Here is a 27865-nt window from a genome sequence, read left to right as displayed (position 1 = left end):
GAATTTATAAACCTACTGATGTGTTTCAATGTGTGGGATTTGTTTTAAACTTTGGAAGCTTCTTCTTCTTTGTACTGGTTGAATCCACCTCGTGTTACAAGCCTTGGGTTTGGTGCTAATTTTCAGAAGGGTTTAGTACATCCATTGCTGGCAGACCTAGCTGGTGGTGAGCTGCTGCTGGATGTCCGTGTTCTCCATGCAGGAAAGGATCGTTGATTTGTGGCTTGTTGCCAACTGGAACTTTGTTCCTTTGTTTCCCTCAAGGTGCTCTGAATGCCAGGATGCCCTCACTAACTGGTACTATGAGAAGGATGGGAAGCTGTACTGTCACAAAGACTACTGGGGGAAGTTTGGGGAATCTTGCCATGGCTGCTCTCTGCTGATGACTGGACCTGTGATGGTAAGGACTTTGCAGCACTCCTGCCTGGGGGCAGGACGTGCCTGCCTCCATCTCCTCAAACTTAGTTGGGAGTTATCTTAGTTATTCAGATAACCAAATAAACTGAGGATAATAATCTCCTTGTTACCTAATCTCTAATCAAAGATTAGAAATGAAGCTTGTGTGTGCAGATTCTAGATAAAAATTAATTTTGAATGCGGGTAGCTGTTACAGGAGGGAGATGTGAGGATCTGAAGCATATGAACAATTCAGGTACTGAAAAGTACAGACCTGAGGAGCAGAAAGGTGATTCAGGGGGCATTGTTCAGTTTCTGTAGCACAGTGCCTCAGTGTCTCCAGGGGGGATTTTCCACTGCGCTGTGGAGTCAAAGCTCTTGGCTCAGGATAAGCAGCAGGTTCTGGCTGTGGCGAGGTTGCCATCCAAGTCCCACCTGGGTTGTGGCCAGAGTGCTTTTTCAGGCTGATGGTGTCTTGAGAAGCAGTGTTCGCCCCAACTGCTTTGATGCATTGAACTCTTCCTGCCCAATATGGGCTCATCTAAATGTTCCCCTCCTGCCACAACCTTGCAAATATTGAAACTTTAAAATTGCCAAGAATGAAACAAAACCACTATTTTTCCAGAACCTAAATAAAAAGCAGGATGGTACTCAGTAATACGATTGCTAACTCAAAAGGAAATACTGAGAAATGTGCAGACAGTTTCTCATTGCCTGCAAAAGTCTTTGGGTAATAATGTCACTAAAGGAAGTTCTCATAAGGAAAACAGAACAATAAATAAAAATATTCTTTAAAGGTATTTTTTTGTCTCAGTTCACACTTTTTTTTTTTCTCTGTCAGCTGGCTGGTTAAATATCTGAATTTGTGCACTGTCTGTCTGCCAAAAAAAAGCCCTTTCAGCTTTATGAATTCAGGCGTAACATTAGTTATCTTGCCAAGAGCAACTGAACAGGAAGGTCTAATACCTTGTTTACTAGTCTGCAGCAGACTATCAACTATTTTTGATAGTTGAGCAGCTGCCAAATACAGCAGTGGTTCCTGGGACACGAGCTTTGCTTACAGTGTTGATGTGTTTGTTTTGGAGTTCTGCAAACAAGGTGCCATGGATGGGGTTCAGGAAGGACAGAATGGGCGAATATAACTCTCCAGTAAAAAACTGCCACTTGCCTTGGAGATGTGTACGACCACGTTAATTGGAGAGGAAAGCAGGAGCTGCATCTGCTGACAGGTTTTGGCCCTCCTAAGCTACTCCCTTTTCTGTCTGTAGGTGGCTGGTGAATACAAGTATCACCCCGAGTGCTTTGCTTGTATGAGCTGCAAAGTGATCATCGAAGATGGGGACACCTATGCACTGGTGCAACATTCCACCCTCTACTGGTAAGAGGAGCCGCTTCCTGCTGAGTGTAAGCTGTGTGCTGCTGGCTCAGAGTGGTTCAGCCCGGTGCTACTCTGAGGAATGCCAGGAAGCTGCCTTTGAGGGAGGGAGGAAGGAGTGGTGTAAACTCTAAAACTATGGCTTGTGGTCAGTGAGAGAGCCCGGATGTGTGAGTTTGGCAGGGAGGGATGGGACATTACTATGACTTTCTTCACTTCTTCCAGTGGAAAATGCCATAACCAGATTGTGCTGACACCGATGATAGAAAAACACTCCACTGAGTCTCTGCGTGAGCAGCTGCCTTATACACTGACCCTCATCTCCATGCCAGCAGCCACGGATGGCAAGAGGGGCTTCTCTGTGTCTGTTGAAGGTGGCTGCTCCAGCTATGCCACTGGTGTCCAGGTGAAAGAGTGAGTATGACCAGATTTTTGTACGTGTCTGTGCAGAGGGAGCTGGTAAAAATCCTTCAGCACTGTTGTCCTGAGGGAATCTTGGCATTACAGGGACGTAGGCTGGCTAATAGTTATTCAGTCTTGTGACAGCCTTAACTGATAATTGTATCTCTCAGTGCTGTCTCCTCCAGTGAACACAAAACATTTGGACTAAAATTTTACCACTGGTGATACGAAGAGCTCTCTCCAAACCAGCTCAGACCTAAGCACTGGGTCTAATGGTAGCTCCCCGTGTTGGTAGATTAGCATTGTTTTATTTCAAAACACTGATACTTTGAGCATATTTATGATAATTTTGGCTAAACTGACTTCACGTACAGACTGTAATTCCCATATTCAGAGTTAACAGGATGCACATCAGCCCAGATGTCCGAAACGCCATCCACCCTGCAGACCGTATCCTGGAGATCAATGGAGCTCCTATTCGTACACTACAGGTGGAGGAGGTGGGTAGAGTTCTGTTGTGAAGCCTCCTTCTCCTCTGCCTTCCTACACCTTTTCTCTTTCCTGGCACCGTTCTCCCACCCTACACACAGTGTGTGTACACCACTAGTACTCGTGCTGACAGGAGGAATGAACGCGAGGGCAAGCTTTGCCTTCCAGCCGGAGGGGAGAATGTAACAGATGGAAATGCAGTTAGGATTCAGTCCTGATTTTGTGGCGTTCAAATGTGAAGGGAGGTAATAAGGAAAGTCTGGGGCTGTGACAGAGGGCAGAGAGGCTGTGAAGACTTTCCCATGTACTGCTGGTGAAGTGCAGAGTTCTGATCCTTTCAGAGGCACTGCTAATACACGAGGACACAGCTGATCCTAGGGACATTTCCCATTGCAAAAAACCCATTTGCTCTCTGTCCTTACAAGTAGATGCTTTCTACAGATATCAGATGATGCTGCAAGAGTGTAAGGGGGGCACCATTACCTTCACTTCCCAAGGGTTTTATTTACTGTTGGTGCTGAGGAAGACATGAGGAGCACAAGGCATCTCTCAGATAAATCTCCATGTAGCTTTTGCAAAGCTGTTTTTTTGCAGCACCATTCGAGGTGGAAAGTTGTGTAGTTTTTGAACACTTCTCAGAAAAAAAAAAGTATTCAATAGAGTCATAACATACCAGACTGGAAAGCACCTCAAGGATCATCTGGTCCAATCTTCTTTGGCAAAAGCACTATCTAGAGCACTGTGTCCAGCTGAAATATAAATGTGTCCAGTGTTGGGGAATCCACCACTTTGCTGGGGACATTATTCCATGGGCTGATTGTTTTCTGTGAAAAACTGTCTTTGTGTCTACCTGGAATCTTTCCAGGATTAATTTGTACCCGTTACCCCTTGTATTTTCCATGTAACTCCCTGTAAAAAGGGAGTCTCCTTCTTTGTAGCTACTCTTTAAATACTGGAACGTGGTGCTAAGGTGTCCCCTAAACCTTCTGTTCTCAAGGCTGAACTCACCCAGTTATCTCAGCCTTTCCTCATGTGGCAGCTTCACAGCACTTCAGTCCTCTTTGTGGGCCCTTTCTGGACCCTCTCCAGCCTGTCCACATCTTGTCTATATAGGTTACTTGTAGCTGATCAGAAAGAAGTATTGGCTAGCACAAGAACGGCTGTGTTGCCAGCCTGATTTGTCTGGTAGACAGTTGTGGTGCACACAACTAAACCACAGCTGTGGAGTGATCTCACTGAACTCTCTCCTCTGCTTCCTGAGGAGCATTCCCTGTGTCTCCTCTGTCTCCTGCCGTTTGCATCCCTCCTGCCTGCTGCTACCCTGCCCTTTGGTTTGATTTCAGGTGGAGGAGTTGATTCGCAAGACAAGCCAGACCCTTCAGCTGCTGATCGAACACGACCCGGTGTCGCAGCGCCTGGACAGGCTCCGCCTGGACTCCCGTCTTCCCAGCCACATGAAGACACCCATGTCCCCACGCTCCCTCTCTCCCCTGGACATCAAGGAGAACCTGGAAGGAACACTCCGACGGCGCTCCCTCAGGTAGAGGCTTGGAAGCACTGCCTCTCACCTGTCTTGCCTTTGCCCTGTGCTCCCTGGCGGGGCAGCTTAGGCCTTGTGATCGCAATGACCGTGGGGACAGGGCTTATCTCTGATGTGAGCCGTGGTATAAACCACTGGAGAAGTCATGGAAAGCTTTGGATTCTGCTGTTGATGTGTACTCTCTCTCCATTCCCTTTCAGGATGACAAACTTGCCTCAATAAAAATAAGGAGCTGTTAACAGAGAAAAGCTACTAAGTTTCAGAGTCAGAAAATGTAAAGGTCAGGTTTTTACCAGCCTCAGATGACTGGGGAAGAACGTGTCCTTAAGGGGAATCTGGCTGAGACCTGGGACTTGGGAAAAAGTCTTTTTAAGAGTGGAGCACTCAGCTGCTCATTTAGTCTTTTACCAGTACTTTGTTTAGGGATAGCAAGTGATGTGTCTTCACAGCTTCCTCCCCCTGTTCTCAGAGCTCCACCTCAAACTGCCAGTGCAGGAGAGGTTGTTGTTATTGTTGTTGTTGTTAGGCAGCTCTGACTTGGAAGCTGCTCTGGATTCATAAGGAGCTTTCACAGTGCTGGGGGAGCATCTGACTTTGGAGACAGTAAAAGCACTGGAGCACATTAGAAACTGGTCCCTTAGCAGTGAAAGATGGGATATGCTGGATCAAAGGTTACCCAGCAGCTTCCCTGATCTTCCTGTCATCCTTGTTTTCCAGGCGAAGTAACAGCATTTCGAAGTCTCCTGGCCCCAGCTCTCCAAAGGAACCGCTCCTCCTGAGCCGGGACATCAGTCGTTCTGAGTCCCTGCGCTCCTCTTCCAGCTGCTCCCAGCAAATCTTCCGGCCCTGTGACCTGATCCATGGCGAAGTTCTAGGAAAAGGATTTTTTGGCCAAGCAATCAAGGTGAGGGAGGTCCTCAAACATTCATCAATTACTTTGAGTCCAGCAACGTCTGCCTGTCTTGGCATCCTTCACCACAGTCTCGGTGGTTTTGCCTTACCGGTAGTGATCGGTCTTGGATCTTCCCTGGTTTGCTCTGAGATCCATTTCTGTTTCATTCCCTGACCATGAGTGTCTCTGACTGCACATGGTTTTGACTTTGTCCCCTTTGAATGTCAGCCTTGGCCATACATGTCAGATTTAGCACTCCAGGGTGCCTGTCCCAGCAGCCTCCTGGATGAGGTGGGGAGAACAGGGAACAGGCTGTGCTTCCTCTTACGAGCATCTTTCTTAGGATGAGGTGCATTCAGCTCACCAGCATTTCTTACCCACCCTTAGTGGGGCATGTTCAGGCTGATGCAGTGACCATGTCTGAACCCCTGGCACAGCCTAAATGGCTTGTCAGTGTGGGGGTAGTGGTCAGGTCCAGCATGACTCTCACAGTTCTAATCTCAATCAATAGCAGTTCTCTTGCATTTCAACTCTCTGATCTTGACTGAGGGTACTCCAGCAGTTCCTATCCCAGCATTCCTGACAGCATCAGGGGCAACTTCCTCTGCCTCATTAAGGTTCTGTGAGCTCCTCAGACTGCACTTACCCAGGGGTGGGACTTCTCCCCTTACACTGGTATAAACTTGAGGTGTCCAGCCACCACGTTCATCTCATGCTTCCACGGGAGGTGATGAGCCAGCACTACAAACCCAACGCTTGATCCGTACTAATGAGCATATTTCTCTTCTCCTCTGCTCATAGAGAAATAACAGGTGCAGGTAAGTGGAACCTTTGCTCTGTCGCATGCTTTTGTCATCTGTGTCCCAGCAGTTACTGGCACAAAGGCATTTCTTTTCTGCTCAAATTACCCCATGGCTATCCTGTTCTGGTGCATGCTCTGGGAGTTAAATTTGCCCCCGTGGAGTTTCATGTGACACTTGTTTCAGTTTTGCTGGTATGTCAGCTTAAGAATTCCACTTAGCCTTGCCTTTGTCTCTTCACTTCCCTTTATCATTGGATATTAGATGTCCCTGGCTTTCATATCCCTGGCTGAAACATGCAGTGTTCCCTGGCTCATTCCTTGTGTATGGATGCTTGATTTCAGACAGGAGCAGAAGAATATTGTACTCTTGCTTCTGTTGTGTTATTCCATGCACTCACATTCCACCTACGTCAGCTTTGTTATGTCCATGGCTCCAAACAGAACCAGTGTGTCACAGTGTTTGCAAGAACTCATAAGCTTCCTAAATACTATAGCTGGGTCATGTGTTCTGGATTTTAGTTTTAGAGGTTTTCTAAAGGACTTTTTTTTGCCTCCTACCTTAAAAAAAAAAAAAAAAAAAAAAAAAAAGAAAAAGGGACATTTTTCTTTGGCTTCAGATTGACTGGGTGTGATGCAGCAAGTGCTGTATCTGGTCCCATAATTCTCTTCTGATCAGAGAGGCAAGGTGGTTGTTTAGTTCCCTGCAGATCTCAGGGAGCCAGAGCTGTCCAAGTTAAGCAAACAAAGAGGAGAGGATTTCCAGGAAAATGTGCTCATAGGAATTTGGACTCTTTCTACCAACTCCTGCACCCCATGCAAGCAAGCCTGAGCTGGTTACAAAAACCCTCCATAACACAGCAAAATGCCAGGAACTAGTTGGAGACAGGCAAACAGTTCTTGAGGAACTGGAAATGCTTTCCATGTCAAGAGCCAGGAAATTTATTACCTTTTTATTATGATGGATTTCTTTATGTTTTCCACTGTTCTAGGACATTCCTTGCAGGTTGAGACACACTGCTCCAAAGGAGCAAGGCAAAGTTAACTGCTTCCTGCCTTAACTGAACAGCCTGTGCACTCCAGTTCCACTTACATGTGGATGGGATTCAGATTCCCCATAAAACCAAAGCATTTATAATGCAGTTTTGGGTTGTTTGTTTTGGTCTCTGATGCAGGTGAATATTGATTCCTTTGCTGATGCAGAATGTAGCTGGTAAAGCCTGTGTGCAAAATGTGAGCATCCTGCTGGACAAATGTGTTCCAAAGGGAACTTTGAGGCATGCACCAGTGTGGAGGCTTTGGCAGCCTGTGTGCACACTCAGCCCTGTCAACCCAAACTGGAGCCTTCAGCTCTGAGTCTTGGCATGATCCTCTGTCAGCTTTAGGTAGTTTCTGTTTCACATGCAGCACCTTCAGTGGATTCCAAAAGGAGAAGTTTCACACGGTTTTTGGCAGATCCCTGGGCTCTGAATTTCCTCCCATCTCTGTTCTCTGGAGGGAGGGGAATGTTACACTTTTTCAGAAGTTGCAGGAGCATCGGAGCTGTGTATTCTTGAGCCTTGCCTGTAGTTGTGGGTTTTTGTTTTCCACCAGGTGACTCACAAAGCAACAGGAAAGGTGATGGTGATGAAAGAACTGATTCGCTGTGATGAGGAAACACAGAAGACTTTCCTGACAGAGGTAGGAGCAGGATTTCAAAAAGCTTCCGAGCCAGCATTGTGGTGGAACTCTCCCATCTTCCCCAGAGAGAGAGATCCTGCCAGCAACCTGGCAGGAATGAAGGTGCTGAGGAGGGAGACATTGCGTGGGGAAAAGCTGACATGAGCTGAATGTTTGCTGCAGTGAAGTGTGACTCACACTGGGCAATAGACATTGCTTCAGCTCCAGTTCATTAATTTTTCAGTGATAAGAGCAGCTTCAGTCAGAGGCAAATTGAGCTGTGCAGTGCATAAAGGATTTATCCCTTGAGCCTTGTGCATAAGTACAAAGGATGAAGGCCAATATTTGTAAGATATTTAAGACTCATGCTGTATTTAAGCAAAACTATTTTCTTTGTGGCTGCTACCGTGTTTTTCAAAGTCGGATTTAGCTTAAAGGCAGCTCCCTAAACACCTGACACTGCTGCTGTGGCCCTGACACACACAGCACAGCTGCCCTGGAGGGTTTCTCACTCTGAGAAGTTAGCCAAACTCAAGGGTGCTTTCCTTAAAGACTAAGATCAGGTTAATTGCACAGCATGAAAATGAAGAGGCAACAGTTAATTGACTGCCATAAGGTTGGGGTTTGAGTGTTCTGTGTGATCTCTGAACAGGACTTTGAGCACTGCAGTGCTTTTCACCACAGAATGGATCTGTCAGGACTTGTTGCATTCACTCTTTGGGGTGGGATGTGTCTGCTTGCAGGTGAAGGTGATGCGCAGCCTGGACCACCCCAATGTGCTGAAGTTCATTGGTGTGCTGTACAAGGACAAGAAGCTGAATCTCCTCACCGAGTACATCGAGGGGGGCACGCTGAAGGATTTCCTCCGCAATGCAGTGAGTATGGACACCTGGAGACCTGTGCTCAGTGAGCCTGACTGTGCTGATGGTTCTACCAGCCTTATGTACTTGTTATTAGTCTTCTTTGGAGCTGTGTAGTGAAGCTGCTTCGTAGCCGTGGGTGAGCTTGAGGCAGGAAGCCTCTTCTTTCCAGGGCTGTATCGTGTGTCTCTGACTGCTGTGAGAGTCCCTCTTGTGAAGGAACTGCTGTCACCAGTCCCTGACAGATGGTCCCTGACCATTGAGGGTTTGTCTTTCAGGACCCATTCCCCTGGCAGCAGAAGGTCAGCTTTGCCAAAGGGATTGCCTCTGGAATGGTGAGTTGGACTGTCACTTCATTATGGAGCAAACTCTGGGGTCAGGCTTAGTGGCTTCAGGAGGGTGGTGTATGAGGGGCTGTGGACGCTGCCTGACTACTAGAATTGGGTTGTTGAGTGTGTAAATGCTCAGCTGGGAATCCCTAACACCAGCTTTTCTCCTTCCTGTTCCAGGCTTACTTGCACTCCATGTGCATCATTCACAGAGACCTGAATTCACACAATTGCCTGATCAAGCTGGTGAGTTACACCTCAGTTCCCACAGCATGCTGCTCCTCTATTTGGCATCTTCCTGCCTTGGTTTTCTCCACATGATGTTCCCTCTTTTGTCAGGGTGGAGCTGATTTCAGAGAGGCTTTGTGCCCCAGGCAAAGGAGCTTTATTCTGACACAGGATTTTCCTGACTGACCTAGCTTTCACTGTTTCTGTGTTCTGTTTTCTTACCACCCTTCTCTGGTAGCAGCTCCTATAAGAGTCACTTTCTGAGAGTTAGTACAGCTCTGTTCTTTATCTCAACTATGAGATGTTCTCTTGCAGCTGTTTCTGTTCTTTTAACCACTTGACGACTTTTTACTGGCGCTCAGGATTCACACAAGTGTGTCGGTGTGTGCACGTGTGTGTGTTCTCTCTTTTTTTAAATGCTGGGTCACAAGATTTTTGTGTAGTTTCATTCCCTCAATCTTGCCCTTTTTCACTTGGCTTCAGACAACCCAGGATAAAAGTCCAAGTTAATTCCTGACCAGGCGAAAGAGGAAGATCTAGAAGGAAAGGTCCAGGTTTCCCCTGGCAAGTGTAGTCAAATTGATGGGATAATTGCTAGCAACCACAGAGGAAATAAGACAATGAAGGGAGGAAATGATGAGCTGGGATCATGAATTGGGTATCATACACCTGTCTGGACATCTTGCTTTGCTCACATGGCTGCAGGAAACCTGGACAGTTGCCCTTAGACTGTAGTTGGTAGTGAACAGGAACTGCAGCCTCTTTGCTCCTGAAAGGGGCTGAGAGTAATCAGTGGTTTGTCCTAAATGCCCTGTGCAGGATAAGACAGTGGTGGTGGCTGACTTTGGCCTGTCCCGGCTGATTGTGGAGGAGAGGAAGAAGCCCACGTTGGAGAAGCCGTCTGCCAAGAAACGAACGCTGCGCAAGAGCGACAGGAAGAAGCGCTACACGGTGGTGGGGAACCCGTACTGGATGGCCCCAGAGATGCTCAACGGTAAGAGTCCAGCAGCAGGGAGCAGGCAAGGACACAGCCTGGGACAAGGCACAGGATTTATAATACTTTCAGGACATATAATATATATAATACTTAAATTTCTGCGCCCCAGTAACACCTAAACCTTTTAGAGCCTGTGGTTTTAGACCTGCTAATGTGGAAACTTTTTTATACACACAGAGGCCATAGCTGCAGCCCTGCAGACCTGATAAGCCTTTGTACCAGCCCAGGTAGTGTTTCTGGCTTGACAACAGGGTTTTTCAGGAGGGCAACAGAAGTAAACTTGCTACAATCCAAGTGAAAGGGAAGACAAAAGAGACCTGAGATAAAGCTGAACCCGAGATCAATTTCTGTTGTAGCCTTATGCTTTGGAACTGCCCCTTGGAACAGGGAATCATTACACTGTGAGATGAGCTTTACATGTGATGTGGCATAGATCTAGGGAGAGGCCATCTGCTGCCAGGTTTGCTGAAGCCTCAGGATTCAAGTGGGAGTTACCCAAGTGCAGGGAAATCTGGGTTTTGACATGCAGCCCTCAGTTGCATTAAGGTTGAGCTGTGACCCTTAGAGGAAAAGCTGCCCCTGCAGGAGTTGAGGTGAGGGTGACATAGAGTGGATACAATTCCCTCCTAAGGAGCAGGTCTCTGAGCAGCTTGGGCAGTTTGGCTGGCTGGGATATCTGCACTGACCAGCACAGTCTCCAGGGGAAGGGAGGACTGGGCTCCTCTCCCCCAGCTCAGTTCTCCGTGTTGCTTTCTTGTGTACTGTTCTGTTTGCCTTTCCTCAAGGCCTCCAGCCCTAAAGGAGTCTGAGGCTGCTTTTCAGAGCTCGTCTCAGTCCTGGCATTTGCCAAGAGAACAGCAAAGGCAAAGTCTGACATCACCTCTGAAAGCAAGGCTGTTTACCAGCTACTGGCCTGGGAGGGGTGTGTCTGTAGGCAGAGCATGGCATGCTGGAGCCCGCCAGCTTTCCCGGGATCAAAGTGCTGCTGGTGTGTAATTTATTATCTCTGCAGTCACTGCAGCAGGGACTCGCTGGCTGCTGGGGAAGCTGAGCACTGCCTCCATGCACTGTAGAGATGCACAAGAACAGCAATCAATGGAAATGGGCAGAAGCTTTCCATTGTCATCCTTAGCATTTGCTCAGACCTGATACGGTGTTATCCTGTAATTCCCCAGTACAAGGGAGAAGCAGGCTGAAAATCTGTAATGGCAGTGTAATGCAGCTGGTACATACAGATCTTGGGGTGGCTGATCCTGCTCAGGTTTAAGCCTTGCTTTGTCTCCTGTTTTAGGGCCCTCCAGGGAATAGTCTTAGTTAAGCTCTGTACTGGCAGCTCCTGAAATAGCTGGATGGGTAACTCTCTCTTTACAGAGCTGAATGTTTCATGTTTCCTACAGGACAGAGCTACGATGAGATGGTGGACATCTTTTCATTTGGGATTGTTCTCTGCGAGGTAAGACAAGGACATTACATGGCATCTTTAATGGACCTTGTCCCCATCTCTGTGCACACATGGTATCACCCAGACCTCTGCATCTGAGTGTGCAGCCTGTGACCTAACAGCACATTATTAGTGAATTAGACTGGGAGAACAAGCTTACCTGCCTCTGTTTCCTCACTGTCTTGTAGTTTTCTGGTCCCAGCTTCTTCCTGCACTGAGAGAAACTGTAGAAAAGGTCATCAGGTTCTGACTGAGCCTGGTATCCATTTGAAAGTAGATGTATTCCCTAGAACTGCGATGTTTTTTTCTTTTTCTGCCTGATTAGAAGAACAATCAGCTGCATAATCTCAGCAAATTCAGGGCCTCCACTGGGGATGGCACTTCACTTCAAAGAAGTGGAAACAGAAACCTCTTTGCAGGTCGATTAATGAAGCTTGCACCCTGAAGTCTGTTGGCTTAGTTTATTTCTGAGCCAATGCAGAGTCTGACTGTTATATCAGGCTTTTCCATCTGCAGAGCAAAAAGCAGCACTTGAAATCTGCAAGGTATTTTCAGTTTAAAAGGTGTGTATGATAATGGAAATACAGATGAAAGGCAGGGTGTTTTGTGTAACACGGCAGTTGCAGGAACACCAGGGGATGCCAGCAGAGTTTCATTTTCAGTGTTTGGATGAAGGGGACAGAAAATGCCTGTGCATAAATCTTTGTGGCCTCATCTGGAGCTCTGTTTACATTGGGCCCTCCTCTCAGAGAATGTTGTGGTTGTGAGTGATAGATTTAGGAACTTGAAGAATCTATATGTGGGATTAAAACAATTGTTTCATCTAGAAAAAAAGACAAATAAAATGTTAATAGCATATGAACATTCTTCTTGTCATCAAAACAATGATGCTAAAAAAAATTAAAATTAAACACTCAAACAGATAAGGAAATAAACCTGCCAAAATACATAATGGGCGTTTCTGTGTAGTTACAGGATGTGGCTGTCATGCTGAGTTATTGGCATAGAAAAGCCTGGGTGGTTATAAATAACACCCCTTCTGCGATACCTGATGAGGCTTTAAACTTCATGCTCTGTCCATGTGAAAGTTTGTATTGACCTTGTGAGTCCAGATGACCCCACAGCTCTCTGCTGTGGGCTCCTTCCCTCCTACACTTGTGCTGGAGGTGGTGAGCACTGGGGCAGTTCTGGGGCAGGGCTTCCCTGTCCACCCAGCTCTTAGCTGGCTCTCCTTTACCTGCAGCCTCCTGGGTGTCAGGTATGGTTGTTCTTGTCTGTCCCAGCCCTCTGGCTGTGGTGGGGCTTCAGTCTGTCACTGGCAGAACAGCTCAGAGTTGCTGTTGGCTTCCCAGCGTTGTTCAGGACAGGCTCTGTACCTGGGGGCTTTGCTGATGGCGCGGTAAGATGGTTAGAGAGGGGACGGGATGGTGATGCGGGTTGCCTTGATTGCCTGCAATCAGGAGGGCCTGCATCATCCCCAGCTGCAAGACACTGTGGAGTTCCCCGAGAGGGGCACATCATGCTGTGTCTTCTGGCAGAGAGACCCTGGGCAGAAGGAGAAGGCATCTGGGACTTCCTCCACAGCCATGGACACATCGCCAGGTCTTGAAAAAGTTTCCAGTGAAGCTTGTCTGTACCCAGTGCCGTGAGCTAGCGGCTTCGTTGGAAAGGAAGAACAGCGTTTCTGTTGTTTCCTTTCCACCATAATACTTTGAAGGAGCCCCTGCCTGATGCAGAAGTTCCCTGGCTATGAACACTCTGGAACTGTTGCAGTACTTAAGTGCTTCTCTCAATTTTCCCTAGATCATAGGCCAGGTTTATGCTGACCCGGACTGTCTCCCACGCACACTGGATTTCGGCCTTAATGTCAAGCTGTTCTGGGAGAAGTTTGTTCCTGCTGATTGTCCTCCGGCCTTTTTCCCCCTGGCTGCTATTTGCTGCAGACTGGAACCAGAGAGCAGGTAGGTTTGGGGTCTGGAGGACTCCTCTTCAGCAGCCTGCAGGATGTGTCTGTGTTCCCATTGTGGATGCTCTGCACAGGGGGCAGCTCCAGCCTTCTCTGGGAATGCTGAAAGGCTTCCATGAGTGAGAGACTTGGGAGAGAGACTGCTGTATGGTGGAGATGTCTGAAACAATTCCAAGGCAGAGAGGATAAAGGAGGAATGATTGTTCAGGATTTCTTAGGTACAAAGAATAGGGGCAGACTTTGACAGTAAGGTAAATACTTCATTTGGTTTCAGTTATGAAACTTGTAGCTTCAGAACAGTGTTGCCAAGTAGGTTCCCAAGAGCCAGCCCTCCCTGGTCACTCACTGGCTATAAAAAAGGGCAGCCTAGACAGATGGGGGTTTTGCAGTCTTGGAAGCTGAATGGGGGGGAAATGATGGCCTTGTTCACCACTCCGTACATGGTACAGGGACTGGGATGGACAGCTAGCTCAGCCTTTCCAGATGCTGTTCTGCTTCCTCTTTCCTACTCATGTTTCCTCACTGCTGCTTCTAGGCCCCCTTTTTCCAAGCTGGAAGATTCCTTTGAAGCTCTCTCTCTGTACCTGGGAGAACTTGCCATCCCCCTTCCATCTGAGCTGGAGGAGCTGGACCACAATGTGAGTGTGCAGTATGGACTGAACCGCGACAAGCTACCTGAGAACACAACCTAGTCTGCTCGTCCTGCTGCCTGCATCACTTCCAATGGAGCTGGCACGAGCGTCAGGGAGGGAGATGCACTTCAGCCACTTCCAGGGCATTAACGGGGCACCACGCTGTGCATCTGCTGCACTGCCTCTCTCTCCCCAGCCAGCTTCCCTCCTCTTGGATATCCTGATTCACTGTGGATTTCTGGCGTGTTTCAGAAGCTAAAAGGATTGTTTCCTGCCAGCTGCACCTAGGAAAGCCTCTGAACACTACTCTTCTGGCTTGAGAAATATTTCTCTGGCCTTTTCAGGCTTCTTTACTATGGTGCCTTAGAACTTGGCTGCAAGCTGTGAAGCCACCCTGGCCTGTCTGCCAGGGAGGGAATTGCTATAGGAGACTCTCCTGGGTAAGGACCAGCACTTCTGGAACAGCTTCCCCCACTGACTGCCCTGCCCAGAACGGTGGGGAAATCGAACATCCAGCAATATGTCCCACCAGGACAGCACATGTATGTATTTGCATGTGTTTCCCAGAGCAACCCACTGAGATTTTGGCCTCTGACATGCATCAGAGGAAGGAGTAAAAAGCCCCAGGAATTGGGCAGCTCTCCTGAAATACCTTGTCTCTGGGGAAGCACATATGAATTGTTGTTTTGGTTTTGTGGGCTTTTATTCCTTCTCTGTCTCTGAATACCTCCAAAAGCCTGCCTAGAAACACTAAGACTGAGCTCTGCTTGCCCCTCCTGATGGCGAATGAGGCAGGCTGCAAATGAGCCACTGGAGCATTTTCAGACCCTGCGCCTGCAGTGAGTTTGCCTGCCCAAAACCTTAACCTAGGTGAAAGTATTTGAACCTGAATGTGTAGTTCTGCACTAGGCACCGGGTGTGGACATTCCTGAGTGCTTGAGCTCTTGGCCTGTGGATGTGAGGTGACAGAAATGGCAGCAGAAGGTGCTTGTCAAAAAGCCAAAGGTTTGAAGTGGCCCAAACCTCGGGCATGGACAATGGCAAAAGGGGACTTGCCCGAGGTTAACTAAAGGATGGACTTGTCATGAATAGAAAAGTGCTGGAGAATGTCCCATCCTCCCTGCAGTGGCAGCTGAAGAAGTAATAATTCAGTTGCCACTACCTCATCCTTTCCTGCAGATTGTGCAAGTTGCTCCCTTTGAAGGTCCTTCTTGCAGCTGCTGCTGCAGCACCTGAGCTGATTCTCCAAACAGAAATTTTCCTCAGGGTCATTCCCTGCTCTGGGGGGGAAAAAAAGGGCTTGGAGTCATTGGGAGGTTGGGTAGGGGTGTATTTTCTTCCAGTACTTCTCTGCTTCCTCCCTTGGTGGGAGAAGGAAGGAAGGAAGCTACTGCTGCAGTAGCTCACATGGTTGTCAGAACTGAACAAAAAGCTGGATCAAGTTCTGCTCCTACGTCTCACAAACATCACGGTTGAACTGGATTTCTCCTTTTTCCCTCCTCCTCCTCCCTTCAGCATTGAATGGAGGGGAGTGGGTGTTAGTCTTTGCTGTTATTTTGGTTCCCTCCCCGTACCCATGAGTTTAAAGTATTATGTAAAATAACATGGGACCAGCCATCACCTGACATCAGGTATGCAAGGGGGGGTGTTTTTAGTCTGTGTAGTGGTGTTTTAGAAACACTGGGGACTCCCTGTGCTGTGAGTCAGGCAGGAGCCTCTCTAAAGTGGGTCCAGTGGATCCAGGATTGTTAACAGGATTCGCCCTTTCATTCCCTCTCCCAGGCTGGTTTGTGAGGGGATCCCTGGAGGGAGAGTCCTGAGTGATGTGTGGGTGGGGTTTATGAACTGTGATTTGCACAGGTCCATGTTCTAGCTCCATTAAAAAGCAGTAACTGTATGCTATTGAGAACAAGAGTTTGTGGTCTCTGTGTTGAATAAAGCCGGAAGCTGTAACTTTCTCGGGTTTCTATTGTAGTCACAAAATGGCAACAGCGGCAGTGCTCAGATGAGGTACCAGCTAGAACACCCTTGCTTGAGTCACTGGACTCTGCCACATTCACAGAACTGCAGAAACACAGTGCAGTGCTCTGTAGGACTGTTTACCTGGAGTGAGGGAAAGGGAAGAAGTGAAGTTCTGTTCATTCACTGGTTGGTTTTTAAGGGTGGACGGGAGGCAGCAGATCATGGAGCCTCTCTCCATTTTCCTTTTCTAATCCAGGGATAAAAATACAGCCTGTTCTTGGCAACATCTTATTCTGAAATACAGAGTTCAGGGGACAGTTGTTAAGACTCTGTTAGTACCTCCTGTAACCTGCTGTGCTCTGTCTCCATTGCACTTCTCAAGGGATGGAGTTGCTGTCGAGCAGCACCAAAGCAGAACTGACCCAGGTCAGTGCAGGAAGGGGCTGTAACCAAGAGTGTGCTCCCATGGGCCAGCCCGCTGAGTCACCCACAGCTCACACCCCCACAGCTGCTTTTCAGGAACAGTCCCAGTCTGAGAACAGCTGCTGGCAGTAGGGAGACAAGCTCCAGGCCCCTTGTCAGTGCTGGGGAGTGCAGGCACTGCTTGTAGGGGTTTACCTTTGGGCCTGGCAAAGTGAAGTGGCATCTTCCCTTCTCCTCAATTCACAGTCTGAAACAAGGCAAAGGATGCTGCTCTGGCAGGAGGAATGCACAGATGAGCCACAGTCCACACAGGTCTACAGAGCATTCTTCTTTTAAGCTTTAATACAAGGTAGCACAGTCTTCACCTTCTTATAATGAGGTATTTAAAACATTTTACAAAGAAATGGTATTCAAAGGCATTTAAAAATAAAATATTTCCCTTTTCTGAATCAAACATTAACACTAAAACCCCTGCTGCCAAGTGCTGCTCCCTGTTATGCCCACAGCTATAAAGCAGATGGCTAGAAAACTTACTTGAATGGCTTGAATCCCCGGAAGCAGGGACAGATGTTTCCCTGAACTGGCCTTGCCTTGATGCCATTAGGGAGACACTGCAGCAACCATCCCTTCCAAACCCCCTGAAATGCTAATAAAAGTTGTTACAAAACCTCTCTAATAGGACCAGGCTCTGTAAGTAAGTAGTCTTGCTGCACAAGCTGAGTGTGTGACAGAGGCTGGGCCAGGAGCCACGCCAGAACTTCAGTATCTTACAAAACAGCTGCCCTGTTCTGCCCTTAGAGCCAGAACTGCTGCAGTGTGATCAGGGTGACCTCCACAGCCTGGCCACTCTGTGGCCCACAGTCCCACAGCACTGGGTCTGTAGGAAGCCAAGGGAGTTCCAAAGAGGATGTTACCTATCCTCAATGTTTAACCTGCTGTAAGGAACTGAAGGGCAGTTTGTTTTCTTCACTCCACAACTACCAGTCGTCCTTGCTTTCCTGATTGGTGTAAGTGAGCAGGAGACACAGACAGACCCCCTCGACACCTGTAACTGTGGCTGTGCACGTAGCACCACAGGAGAATGGAGAAGTGGCCTCAGCCCTGGAAGACCTGGATTTGTCAAGAGCTTGAGGAGAGCACTGGGGCTAAACATACTGCTTCTGGCCAAAGACATCCCTCAAATAAGCTCTTCCTTGGAAAAAAAAACCCTGATCCAGTAGCAGGATTCTGGACAGTGCTTCCAGCTCTCAGCCACTAAAGCAAGAAGGCAGGAACTACAATCAGAGTGTAATTATCTAGCTAAATCTGACATGAAGCTCCCCTCAGTCCCTGCAGTACTGTTCTCTCCTGAGGTTCCAGGCTGAAACTTAAGTAACAGTGCACACCGTTAAATAGGAAAAGAACAGAAAAAGAGGAAGCCACGACCACACTCCGGGCTATGGGATCTGTGGCCAGTTGTAAGCCTGGCCCATCATCCTTCCCAGCTCCTTGGCACACCATGGAGACAGGTGGGAGGAAGCAGCAGGGTCCACCACACCAGTCCCCAGCTGGTCATGCACCGAATGGTGCCCCTCAAACAGATGATGAATAGCCCATTGTTCTGTTCCTCCGCATCACCTTCATCCGGCGTTCATCAAAAAGAAAACAAAATAGAAATGAACACACGCAACCCCTGCACTCACAGTGGGAAGCTGGAGGCTTTGCTCAGCCTGTAGAGCTCCTGCCTGAGCTGCTCAGGCACCAGGAGTCCCTGCCTGCCCCATGAGGGGCCCGCTGCCGTCCCGTGTGTCCTCCACGGGTGTCTGGTTGGTGTGCACCACGATGGTGTTCTCGTCCACCAGCTCGCACGCGGGGTTGGTGAACGCGGACAGCGGCAGCGTGATGCGCTGCATTTCACGCTCATAAACCTTCTGTTCATGCTTCTCCTTCAGGTCTTTCCCCCTGCATTAAAACAAAAACCAGAATACATACGTGGGGTGAGTGCTGCTGCTTGGGGGGAGAGTCTCAGTAAAGTTGATAGAGTATAGAAGAAGGGACTCTGCTCTTTAAGATAAACAGAGGTTTCTGCTGCATACAAAGGGCCAGAAATATTCCCTACTGTAAGCAGAGGACCACAGCTGAGCATCTCCAAAAAACAAGCAGCCAAGTGAAGTCTGTCACTCCCTCAAACTGGCTCATTCACTGACATTGCTGCTGATAAATGACTGTAAGGCCAGGCCCCTCCTTCAAACCACAGAGCTGCCATGTTTCCTTATCCTTTACAGTCCTACAGCACTGCCTTGTGCAGGCCCAGGGGAGAAGTGAGACAGTGCAGAGGCCACTGCTGTGGAAAAGAGCTTCTGGAACCTGCTTCATCTGAAACAAATACTGGAGGTGCTGACAGCTTCTGCCTTTTGTTGCAGCAAATTAAGCTATCCAGAAAGTATTAAAGCTGACTTCAGAGCTGGCCCTGCTTTCTGCCACTGCAGCTATAACAGCTTAATGCCACAACCAGCTCCTCAAGCCTACCTCAGACTCCAGCCTGTTGCTAAGGGAAGGAACACCTCTGTAATTTGTGCTGCGGAAGAACTGCCTTGCTTTAAAAATGGATTTGGCATTAATAGCATGTTGTCTCCATAAGAGCTGTGTATACCAAAAGCTACTAAACCCATTAAAGGTTTCTCACCACACCTACTACCCAAACCTGCCAGCTTGCACATGCAATTTTGAGATCAAGGCAAGAAGGGAGACGGTAAACCTGCACTACAGCCCTGCTGTCAGCTCCGTGTGACTGGAGAAGCCCATCTGGACAAAGCCCAACATTGGTCCATTGTTTCCTCCCGCTGAGGATAGGAGAGAGGTGGGACAGGCACCACTTGCTCCTCCTGAGGCTCGTGATCTCAAGCAGGCAGAGCTGCTGGGGTTTCCTGTCAGCATTTTGGCTGCTTTTCAAAGCTGCCTACAAGCGTGCAGCAGTGGCTGCCATTGCTGCCAGCACACAAGACACTGTTCTCTGAAGTGACACCTCAAATCAGATTCCTCGACAAGCAGCATTCTGTGTTTTGCCCCTTATGTAACACTCCTCCCTCTGCTTTTTTTTTGTCAGCATTTATTATAAACACTTACATAAGGACATGTCCCAGCTTGGGAAAGGGCTCCTTCTGCTTGCTTGTGTCAGACTGTTGTCAAACAGCCAAAACATAGAACAAACCCTCCCAGAGGAGGGAGCCTGGGCCTTTGCTTGCTGCAGGGACAATCACTGCTATTTGTTAATCCTGCCCTCTTCTCTTACAACTAAGCAGCTTGCTACTGCCACTACCCTCAAACACTGCTGAGCTACAGAAACATTTCTGCCCAACAGAAGCGGCTGAAGAAATAGTAACTGAAGTCCAAATCAAAACTGACCTTAAAGTATACAGGAGCTTTGCTAAAATGAACTTTGACCAAAAAAAAGTGCTACCTGATAGTCAGCTTCATAGGATACAATGCATGAGTAGGAAAAAAAATTGCCAATTGGTTTTCCTCTAAAGATAAACTAGAGAAATCAGGGGAACAGGTGGCCTGCTGGGAGGATTGTTCTTTTTCTGATCAAAAAAAACTCCCTGTGAGGGCACCTGGGGCCTGCTCTTTCCAGTTCTGACAAAATCCAGCTCCCCTGGATACATCTGAAAAAGCCACATCAAGGTGCACATACACACACAAAACCCCAAATATTAAAGAGGGCAATTTGAAACTTTAAGTGAGGCAGAACATCATAATAATGGGGGAAATGGAGAAGAACAGAACTAACTCTTCAGTAGTTCTTTCCTCAGTGTGACAAGCAAACTTGCTTAATGTGCAAACATATACTTCTGTCCCATTTCCTTGGGATCTGGTTGGGTCTGCAGGTGCTCAGACATTCCTGCTCTATATACACCAGCTTCTGAACAAAGAACAGCCACTCACCTCTTATAGATGTATCCCACCACAATGCCAGCCCCGATGGCAATGATTATCACCATCATGATCAGCCCCAGCACATAACCTGTGGAAAGAGGAAGAAAAGAGCCAAAATTACAGGCAGCAGATCCATCTATAAGAATATCAAAGCAGGTCTGTCCTGCTAGAATTCCAGGAATCACGTGGTCCTGGGTTTGTACCTAGTGTCCCTAAGTCCTTCTTTTCTTTGGAGTTCATCTGTACCCTCTGACTGATGCCAATGACGGGCTGCACCGCGGCTGCCTCGCTCCGGGAGGGCAAAGTATCAGCTGGTTCAAACACCTGCTCATCCTCCTGGGAAGCACCAACTTCTGCTGTAGGGACTGGGGCTGTGGTAGCTGTAGCATCTGTTGAGAGGGGAAAAAAAAAATATATATATACAACATACCAAGCACTTACAAGTACTTCAAAACAGCATGTGCCTTGAGAGTGGGACAGCTCTAGACTGGTATCACTGAACTGCCTTCAAAGCACACTGAAAAACACTCGTTCCCCCTTAAGTTGTTCCCAGAGCAGACAAGAAATGTACTCCTCCCCCCATTTTCCTTCAACATGAACCTATTTAACTAAGAGTCCAAGGTACCACCACAGATGGGAGAAGTCAGACAGCAGAATGAAACCCAGGTTCAGGGCATGAGTCCAGAGGATGCACAATGACTTCATTTGGTGTACAGATCGATATACAGGCTGCAGCTTCAATCATGCTGAACAGACGTGAACACGATTATGAGAATCTCCATCCCAAATCTCCCAGGAGCCTATTTATCTCTACCTCAATCTTCCTGACACAGGAAAGTTTGACAGGAGACTCCAGCTGGTGTGAAAGCAACCTGGGGATATTCTTCCCTAGCCCCTCTTTGCAGTGGTGTACCAAACTCTGATAGTCTGAGACACCACTGGACAGGCTAAGTCAGAGCAGCCCTCAGGCAGCACAACCACTGACAAAGGACAAGCTCCTCCTCAGCCAAGGCCCAGGAAAGGTACCCAAGGATACAGAAAAGTTCCTTCCCAGCCCTGGTTTTTATCAGTGCTCTTTTTCATCAACAGCATTGGAAGTTTTTCAAAGTAGCTCCCTCTTCCATGACACAGAGTTTAAACAGAAGCTGTAGCATTGAAAAAGCTGTAAAAACAGTGTAAAGTAGGTATCTATCACCTGTTCTACACAAAGCCCCCTCCTTCTTGGAAACGCTGTTCACAGTATGCATCCACACCTGGAAACTCACCCCACCTGCATCTCCCCCCACAGCAGGCAGTAAGTCCATGTGGATTTTCTACCTGCAGCCATTTTGAGTCCTCAGTGGAATGTGAAATGGAAGTACAGAAGCGAGTCAGAGACAGGAAATCAGGGTAACTTCAGACAGTAACTTCACGTAGGGTCAGCCCAGGCAACTGAACCAAACTGAACTGCTGGGCCATGAAAAGGTGCCCACTCTGAGATGCAAAAATATGAAACCTATTAAACATGCAAACGGCTGAAAGGTCAGGTAACTCTTCTGATCCTAAAGCTGCAAGAGTGTTCTGAGTAAGGATCTTGGCAGCAGAACTTTTTTTTTTTTTTTCCCTTCATCTTTAGGAAAAAACAGGCAAAAAAAAAGAGCAAAGTGAAAAAAAGGGGAGGGTGTTTGTGCGTGGGAAAAGTATTTATATGCAAGGATAGCAGTCTCAAGGGACAGTGGTGTGAGTAAATCTTGCAGGGCTCAGAAAGTAGTAAACAGTTCAAAAAACCCCAAGTGGTTACTCTGGTGTCAGTCAATACTGACACCTCCTCTCCCTGAAACAGGCTTCCACTACAGTTGTTTTGGCCAACTGTTTCTCACTGTGACTATAATACAGGAGGAATCCAGTGTTTCCATTTCTTACTGTCCTCCCTTCTAGTTCTCATTTTTTCCCCACATTCTTCCCCTGCGCCTCGTACTCAAATTCCCACTGGCAATCCTTTAACAGCAGGAAGCTTCTTTAGTCAGCTGTAATATGTCCCACAGCAACAGTCTACCCCCACCTCAGCAGTTCCTAGATGTCCAGACCTCAGCCTTTTGCAACGCGGCTAGAGAGCGCTATAGTGATTAAGTGAATTATGGGGAGTGGGGGCTTTGCACAGGCCTTTTCTGGCACTAATGGAAAAGCCATTTTCTAGGGGCGGAGCACGGCATAGCTGGGAGGCAGATGTGCACACACAGGCGGGGGCCGGAGGGGAGCCCTGGGTACGCGGCGTTTCCGAGGGAGGTGCCGGCGTAGCCCGGGGTTGTTTGTGCGCATCGGGGACCCCACCCCGGTGACAACCCCAGCTCCCCGCGGTAGGGGGCACGCCAGGGAGGGCAGGAAAACGGGGGGGAGCGGCGGCGGCCACTCTTACCTGAGCACTGGGCGATGTCGCAGGATCGCCGCTCGGGAATCCCGGTAGCGCCTTGGATGTAGCACCAGGGCGCGGCGTCGCCGTCCGGGTTCCTGCAGCTGTTGTGGTCCTCATCGACTGCCGGGGAGCAGCGGGCCGTCAGCGCGGCCGCGGCACCCTCCGCTGCCCCGAGAGCCCCCCCCCTCCCCCGCCGCGTCCCCCGGCCCCGGACCCACCTGCCGGGAGCGCGGCGCCGGGGCCGCTCCGCACCGTCAGCCAGTTGAGGCACGGGGCGCCGCCGGAGGCCACTTGCCGGCTGCCGCGGTAGGACGCGCCGTTGCCGCGGAGGCACTCTGCGGAGAGACGAGCCGAGCCTTGCGAGCGGCCCGGGCAGCCCCCGCCGCTCCGGGCCGCTCCCCAACACGGCCGCCGCCTTTCCCACGGGGGTGCTCCCCCTCCCGAGACCGGCCTTTGTCCCCCACAAAGCACTCACCCTCGGCGCCGCGGGCGGCCCCCAGCAGCAGCGAGCCCAGCAGCAGCGAGCCCAGCAGCAGCACGGCGCGCAGCATCCTCGGCGCGGAGGGCGAGGAGCCGCCGCCAGCCCGGCCGCGCAGCTCGGCTCCGCTCGGCGCCGCGGCGAGACCTGCCCCGGCACTCCCCTCCCCGGTAAACAACCGCCGGGCTGCGCTTCCCCCCCCGCCCCGCGGCCGCCGCCGGGTCCTAACGCTGCCGCTGCCGCCGCCCGCCCCCAGGAGGGGAAGGGGCGGCTGCCGCGGGGCAGGGCTCGGGGCAGCCGGGAACCCTCTGCCCCGGGACCGAGCCCGGCGGTGGGTGCTCGGTGCCGCGGGGCTCTTGGGCTCCAGAGAACTCCGCGTCCCTCGGCTTGTCTCCTACAGTCGCAGGAAAAGTCTTGGACCAGAAGAGGAGACTTTCCACACGGAACTACGCTTGAACTACTGCCTGTGGCAGAAGTGTTTATCTTCTGAGAACTAAAACTGCGCTCTCTCCTAGAGAATTATCATGAAGGACTAAATCCTGCTGTCCTTTGGGTTCCCTTAGCTCTAAAGAGACGTTGTGGGGGGTACACACTGCCACGGAGGCTGTGCACCTCCACCTTAAAAGGATTTACGTTCTCGCCTCTGCTAATCCATTACTTTTCATTTACTCCATGTACTTGCTCTAAGAGCTGTGCCTGCTTGTAGAAAAAAACAAGGTAAACAGCATGAAGATGGTTTACAGTAGCTCTACTGCTGGCATCCAGCCACTGTGAGAAAGCCTGTCTGCAGGTATTTCACACGGCTTATAATAGATACTTCTCTTTCTGAACATGCCAAGGGGTTCGGGCAGTGCAGTGCCGGTGTCTGTACACAAGCATCTGAAGTCCTCAGCACTGTTTCAGTTTTACACCAGTGAAAAACAAGCCACAGAATAGCTGGTCCTGTTCGACAATGAGCTTGCAAAGCAGCCGGGGCCAACTGATGGGTTTGTAGCCAAGGCACAGGCCTGCAGCACAAGGTGCTATTTCTGGCCTTCCCACAGAGTTTTCCCTGACCTTGGCCAACCTGCCTGCCTCACTCCTTTGCGCCTTCCCTTCCTTTCTCTCATATGAGGTAAAATCAAACCTTCCTTCTTAGAATAGGACAGGGAAGTTCCCTTCTTTTCAAGTTCTTTGAAATCACGTGGAAACCATTAAATACATAAGAAGTATTTCTATGCCAGGAAGCTGCTTCAGTGTTTGATGAATCGCTTTTCAAGGCAGCGCTGGCTGGAGCAGTGGTCTTTCTTTTCCACTCCCAGATGTTTCCATCCTGGCAGTGCTCTCTGTCAGGCTGCTACAGGTAATTGTGTAACAAACCTGCTCAAGGTTCTGATCCAACCCAACTTTTGCCCCTTTTTCTCCAGGTCTTGAGCACTTTAAGCCCTTTACAGCCAGGTCATCTGCTGCATCCAGTCCACAATGGAGCCACAAAACCCCAGATGTACCAGCATGAAAGGTGGGTAATGAGGAAACGTCAATTAAGAGGCACTACTGCCAAGTATGAAACCACAGGTCTTAGCACACATTTGGGTGACTCACGCTCTAACAGCATGATTTACCACTAGAGAAAATTTAGTTTAGTAAGGTCAGATTTTTTTTAAAAAAGGTTGCAAAAAATCAAAACAGAAAACCAAAACCCAACGGTATGTGCCAGTCCTGACTGACATCACCAGCTAAGATGCAGCCTTTGTGCCATTATGCTCATTGTCTGCACAGACACCCTGTTCCTGCATTCCTGATGCTCTCCAGTTACTCTCTGTAAAGGCAAGGCTAACTGGAGTCAGCAGGAATTTTTAATAAGGGCTATTCAATCAAGCTGCCTGTTTGTAATAGCTCTTCATCACAGATTTCATGGGACAAATTCCATTCAGCAGAAACTGCAGGGCCACACATGCATCCAGAGGCACTGGATGCAAAACTTTGCAGATGGGCTGCCAACCTGCACAATTAATTTCTTTTTGCTCATTTCATGAGACTAACTAATGCTTCCATGCCACCTAGCACAGAAAGCACCTCCTTCTGTACATACTGATCCAAGAACTGCAGTAATCTCTGTGGAAACAAACCTCAGACCTTCCCAGATCTCTCTCCTACCATGTAACAAGATAAGTTTGCACTTCTCATTACACTCAGCCAAGTTTCAGCAAACAATTTGAGTTTCTAGTCCACAGGACAATGGGGAATCTGGGAGAAATGCAAAAACCTTCACATTAATGGTAAAGATCAAAGTCTTTTCCACAACTGACTTCTAAGCATAATTTTTTCTTTCATCTCTAGCTTTCTCCAGGATGAGGGATGATTTATGCCTGGCAGTTTCACAGAGTTAAGTTTAATAGGATGCCAGGTGGCAGCTGTCAGAGGCAGACTCAATTGCTCTTTCCACTGCTGGGGAATGGGTTTGCTCTTCTTGCTACACTTTTAGAAAAATTAAACATGACGTTATTTCCTAAGACTTAATTTTAAACCACCCAAACTGTAAGTTAATAGCTTTGCAGCTCCTTCCTCACATAGGTTACACTTAGATGTCTGTAGGTATATAAAAATACATGTATCACAACACATCCCCATGTTTTACAGGAGAATATATATGCTATTTTTAGGAATAAGGGACATCGAGCATCCTCCCTAAACTCAGTGTGAACCAGTTTCAGCTGTGAGCTGGTACCTTTCTTTATACAGGTTCCAGAATGAACAATGTCTGCTTTCTCTCTCTCTTGTCTGTCAGCTGCTCTTTCTTGTTTGTTTGTTCTACTTTTTCACCTGGGGAAAAATCAAAAGTGTTTTGAGACTTCTATTAAAAAAAAAGAAAAAAAAGAAATCTAACATGTAACACTCTGTGCCAAGGGAGGTAGCCCCAGACCTACAGCTCTGGGATGACTCCATAAGAAGCCATCAAACCCACCCTCCTCCTCTGGCCACAGCCAAATGTGTTCAGATCTTGTGAGGCAGAAGTTCATCTAACCTCCTATGCAAGAACTAACATGCTTTATTACTTAATCTTACTAAATAAGACATGGAGGGGAGTAAACAAAATGAGTTTTCTAATCTGAGTAATCCCTCCTAGCCAAATTAACATGGATTGCTTAAAATGGAAAAAGTTGACCATTGCCCTCCTTTTAACAGGACATACGTCATGTTCCCATAACCTCCCCGTCCTTCTTCCTAGGTAACCAAAATAATTGTTCCAGTTTTCCCCAAAACTCATTTTTCTCAAATTTCTGCGTCTTTCATAAATGGCAATGCTTGAGAATGATAGTACAATTCTGAGACCTCACCATGAACAGTTTGTGCTTAAGCTTAAAAAGCTGCGACCATCGAATGTTACTAAACGCTATTAAGTACTTGAGTACTTGCAACTCCAACAAAAGCAGGGGTTTAATTTCTGGCCTCTCTCTTGATCATGAAAGCAACTGTGGGTCTCACCTGTAAGAAGCCTTCTGTAAGCAGTGATGTATGAGTTGGAAACAAATGTGTTTCATTTCTAACCTAGATACAATTTGAACTTAATAACGGAACATCAGGGCTGCAACAAAAGGATCAGATATTGACTTTATGAAACTGAGCCGAGTATAACCCAAAATCAAGGCAGAGGCAGTGACTACAAAGGAGTCGGTGTGGAGCGACACGAGTAGCTGCTGGCACTGTTGCATCGTGCTGCTTACATGCTCGAGGAGAGAGAGGCTTTCTCCTCCCCCTTCAGTCTGACAGCATGAGCTATTGCTAAGTAAATGCCAGCCACAGCCTCCAAGGACTAACAAGGAAGTCTGCAGAAGCAAAACAACCATATGCGATATTTGAACTGGTTCAGACTGGTTCAGAGTTTGCTCCACTAACTCAGAGTGCTCTCTCAGATGAGTTTTGTGTGTGAGCTGTAAGACAAGGCCAGAGGCCTCGGGAGGGCAATCTGGGTCCTATTGTTTACTGGGGAGAAGCACTGCAGCTACACTTCTCCAGCATTAAGAGATTAGCACTAAATACTCTCGGCAGTCGGTGACTGAAGAAATTTCACAGACTCTTCTCTAACAGCATCATTTTTTTGTCCCTTTTTGTCAAGAACTGCCCAGTGCCTTTCCAGTCTCCTCAGCCGTTTTGAAGAGCCCAAGTGCTGACAGATATCTGTGTTCACACTGGCCCACTGCAGCACTTGTGAAGGTCCCCATGGATCATCCCTCAGCTCTTCCCCTGGCTGCAGCATTCCAATCTCGGGATCTGGATCACAGATTGCTTTACCTGCTATCCAATGGGTGGGTGTGTATCGTAGCAGGATAAACCATAAAACCATAGCAATATTGTTAGGAATTGGGTACAGCTTCTAAAGATGTTTTCGTCTCCAGTTGCACTGGTTGTTGTTGAGTTTTTTGTTTGTTTGATTGTTTTTATGCTACAGATGCAGGCTGCCACTGACAAAAACCAGAGCACACATTTCTAAGTGTGGAGGAAGGGAAGCTATTTTGAAACATACTGTGATCTACTCAGAGAACACATAAGTCTGAGCCAAGAACAGGAGCCTTACTGTCAATTCTTTAACTGATCTTTGCCTGACCTTAGGGAAGCTTCTGCCTTGGTTTCCCATGTTAATATTACTTATGTCACAGAGGCAGAAATGATTATATGTCTGCAAAGTGCTTTGAAAGCTTCAGACATCCAA

The 27865-nt window shown here is 48.3% G+C and overlaps 2 protein-coding genes across 5 annotated transcripts in view; one reads left to right on the top strand and one right to left on the bottom strand.

Moving 5' to 3' along the window:
- The window catches only part of LIMK2 (LIM domain kinase 2), a 31282-nt gene extending 15032 nt beyond the window's left edge, over positions 1-16250 (top strand). For 2 of the 4 annotated variants that reach the window (XM_066199452.1, XM_066199455.1), the window contains 14 exons: positions 265-400; positions 1665-1774; positions 1997-2185; positions 2568-2673; positions 4006-4202; positions 4920-5106; positions 7487-7573; positions 8296-8427; positions 8691-8747; positions 8922-8987; positions 9789-9963; positions 11364-11419; positions 13211-13368; positions 13909-16250. In XM_066199452.1, the coding sequence (XP_066055549.1) occupies positions 265-400; positions 1665-1774; positions 1997-2185; positions 2568-2673; positions 4006-4202; positions 4920-5106; positions 7487-7573; positions 8296-8427; positions 8691-8747; positions 8922-8987; positions 9789-9963; positions 11364-11419; positions 13211-13368; positions 13909-14065 (1813 nt within the window). In that variant the 3' untranslated portion in view covers positions 14066-16250. Of the gene's footprint in view, positions 1-264; positions 401-1664; positions 1775-1996; positions 2186-2567; positions 2674-4005; positions 4203-4919; positions 5107-7462; positions 7574-8295; positions 8428-8690; positions 8748-8921; positions 8988-9788; positions 9964-11363; positions 11420-13210; positions 13369-13908 lie in introns of all 4 variants that reach the window. The other 2 variants (XM_066199451.1, XM_066199454.1) reach the window with 1 other exon arrangement.
- Positions 16251-16705: 455 nt separating this feature from the next.
- Positions 16706-23476, bottom strand: PIK3IP1 (phosphoinositide-3-kinase interacting protein 1). The gene is made up of 6 exons (XM_066199460.1): positions 23173-23476; positions 22916-23032; positions 22701-22817; positions 20509-20694; positions 20315-20393; positions 16706-18331 (listed from the first exon to the last, which is right to left on the bottom strand). Exons 1-6 carry the CDS (start codon positions 23246-23248, stop codon positions 18124-18126), a joined length of 783 nt encoding a protein of 260 aa, XP_066055557.1. The 5' UTR covers positions 23249-23476; the 3' UTR covers positions 16706-18123.
- Between the last annotated feature and the right edge of the window lie 4389 nt (positions 23477-27865).

The sequence above is a fragment of the Chamaea fasciata genome, unplaced genomic scaffold (assembly GCF_029207755.1).
Source record: "Chamaea fasciata isolate MVZ Bird 193981 ecotype frontalis unplaced genomic scaffold, bChaFas1.0.hap1 SCAF_18, whole genome shotgun sequence".
Classification (NCBI taxonomy): Eukaryota; Metazoa; Chordata; class Aves; order Passeriformes; family Sylviidae; genus Chamaea; species Chamaea fasciata.
Note: the sequence above shows the minus strand (reverse complement) of the source record. Positions and strands in the feature narration are given on the sequence as shown.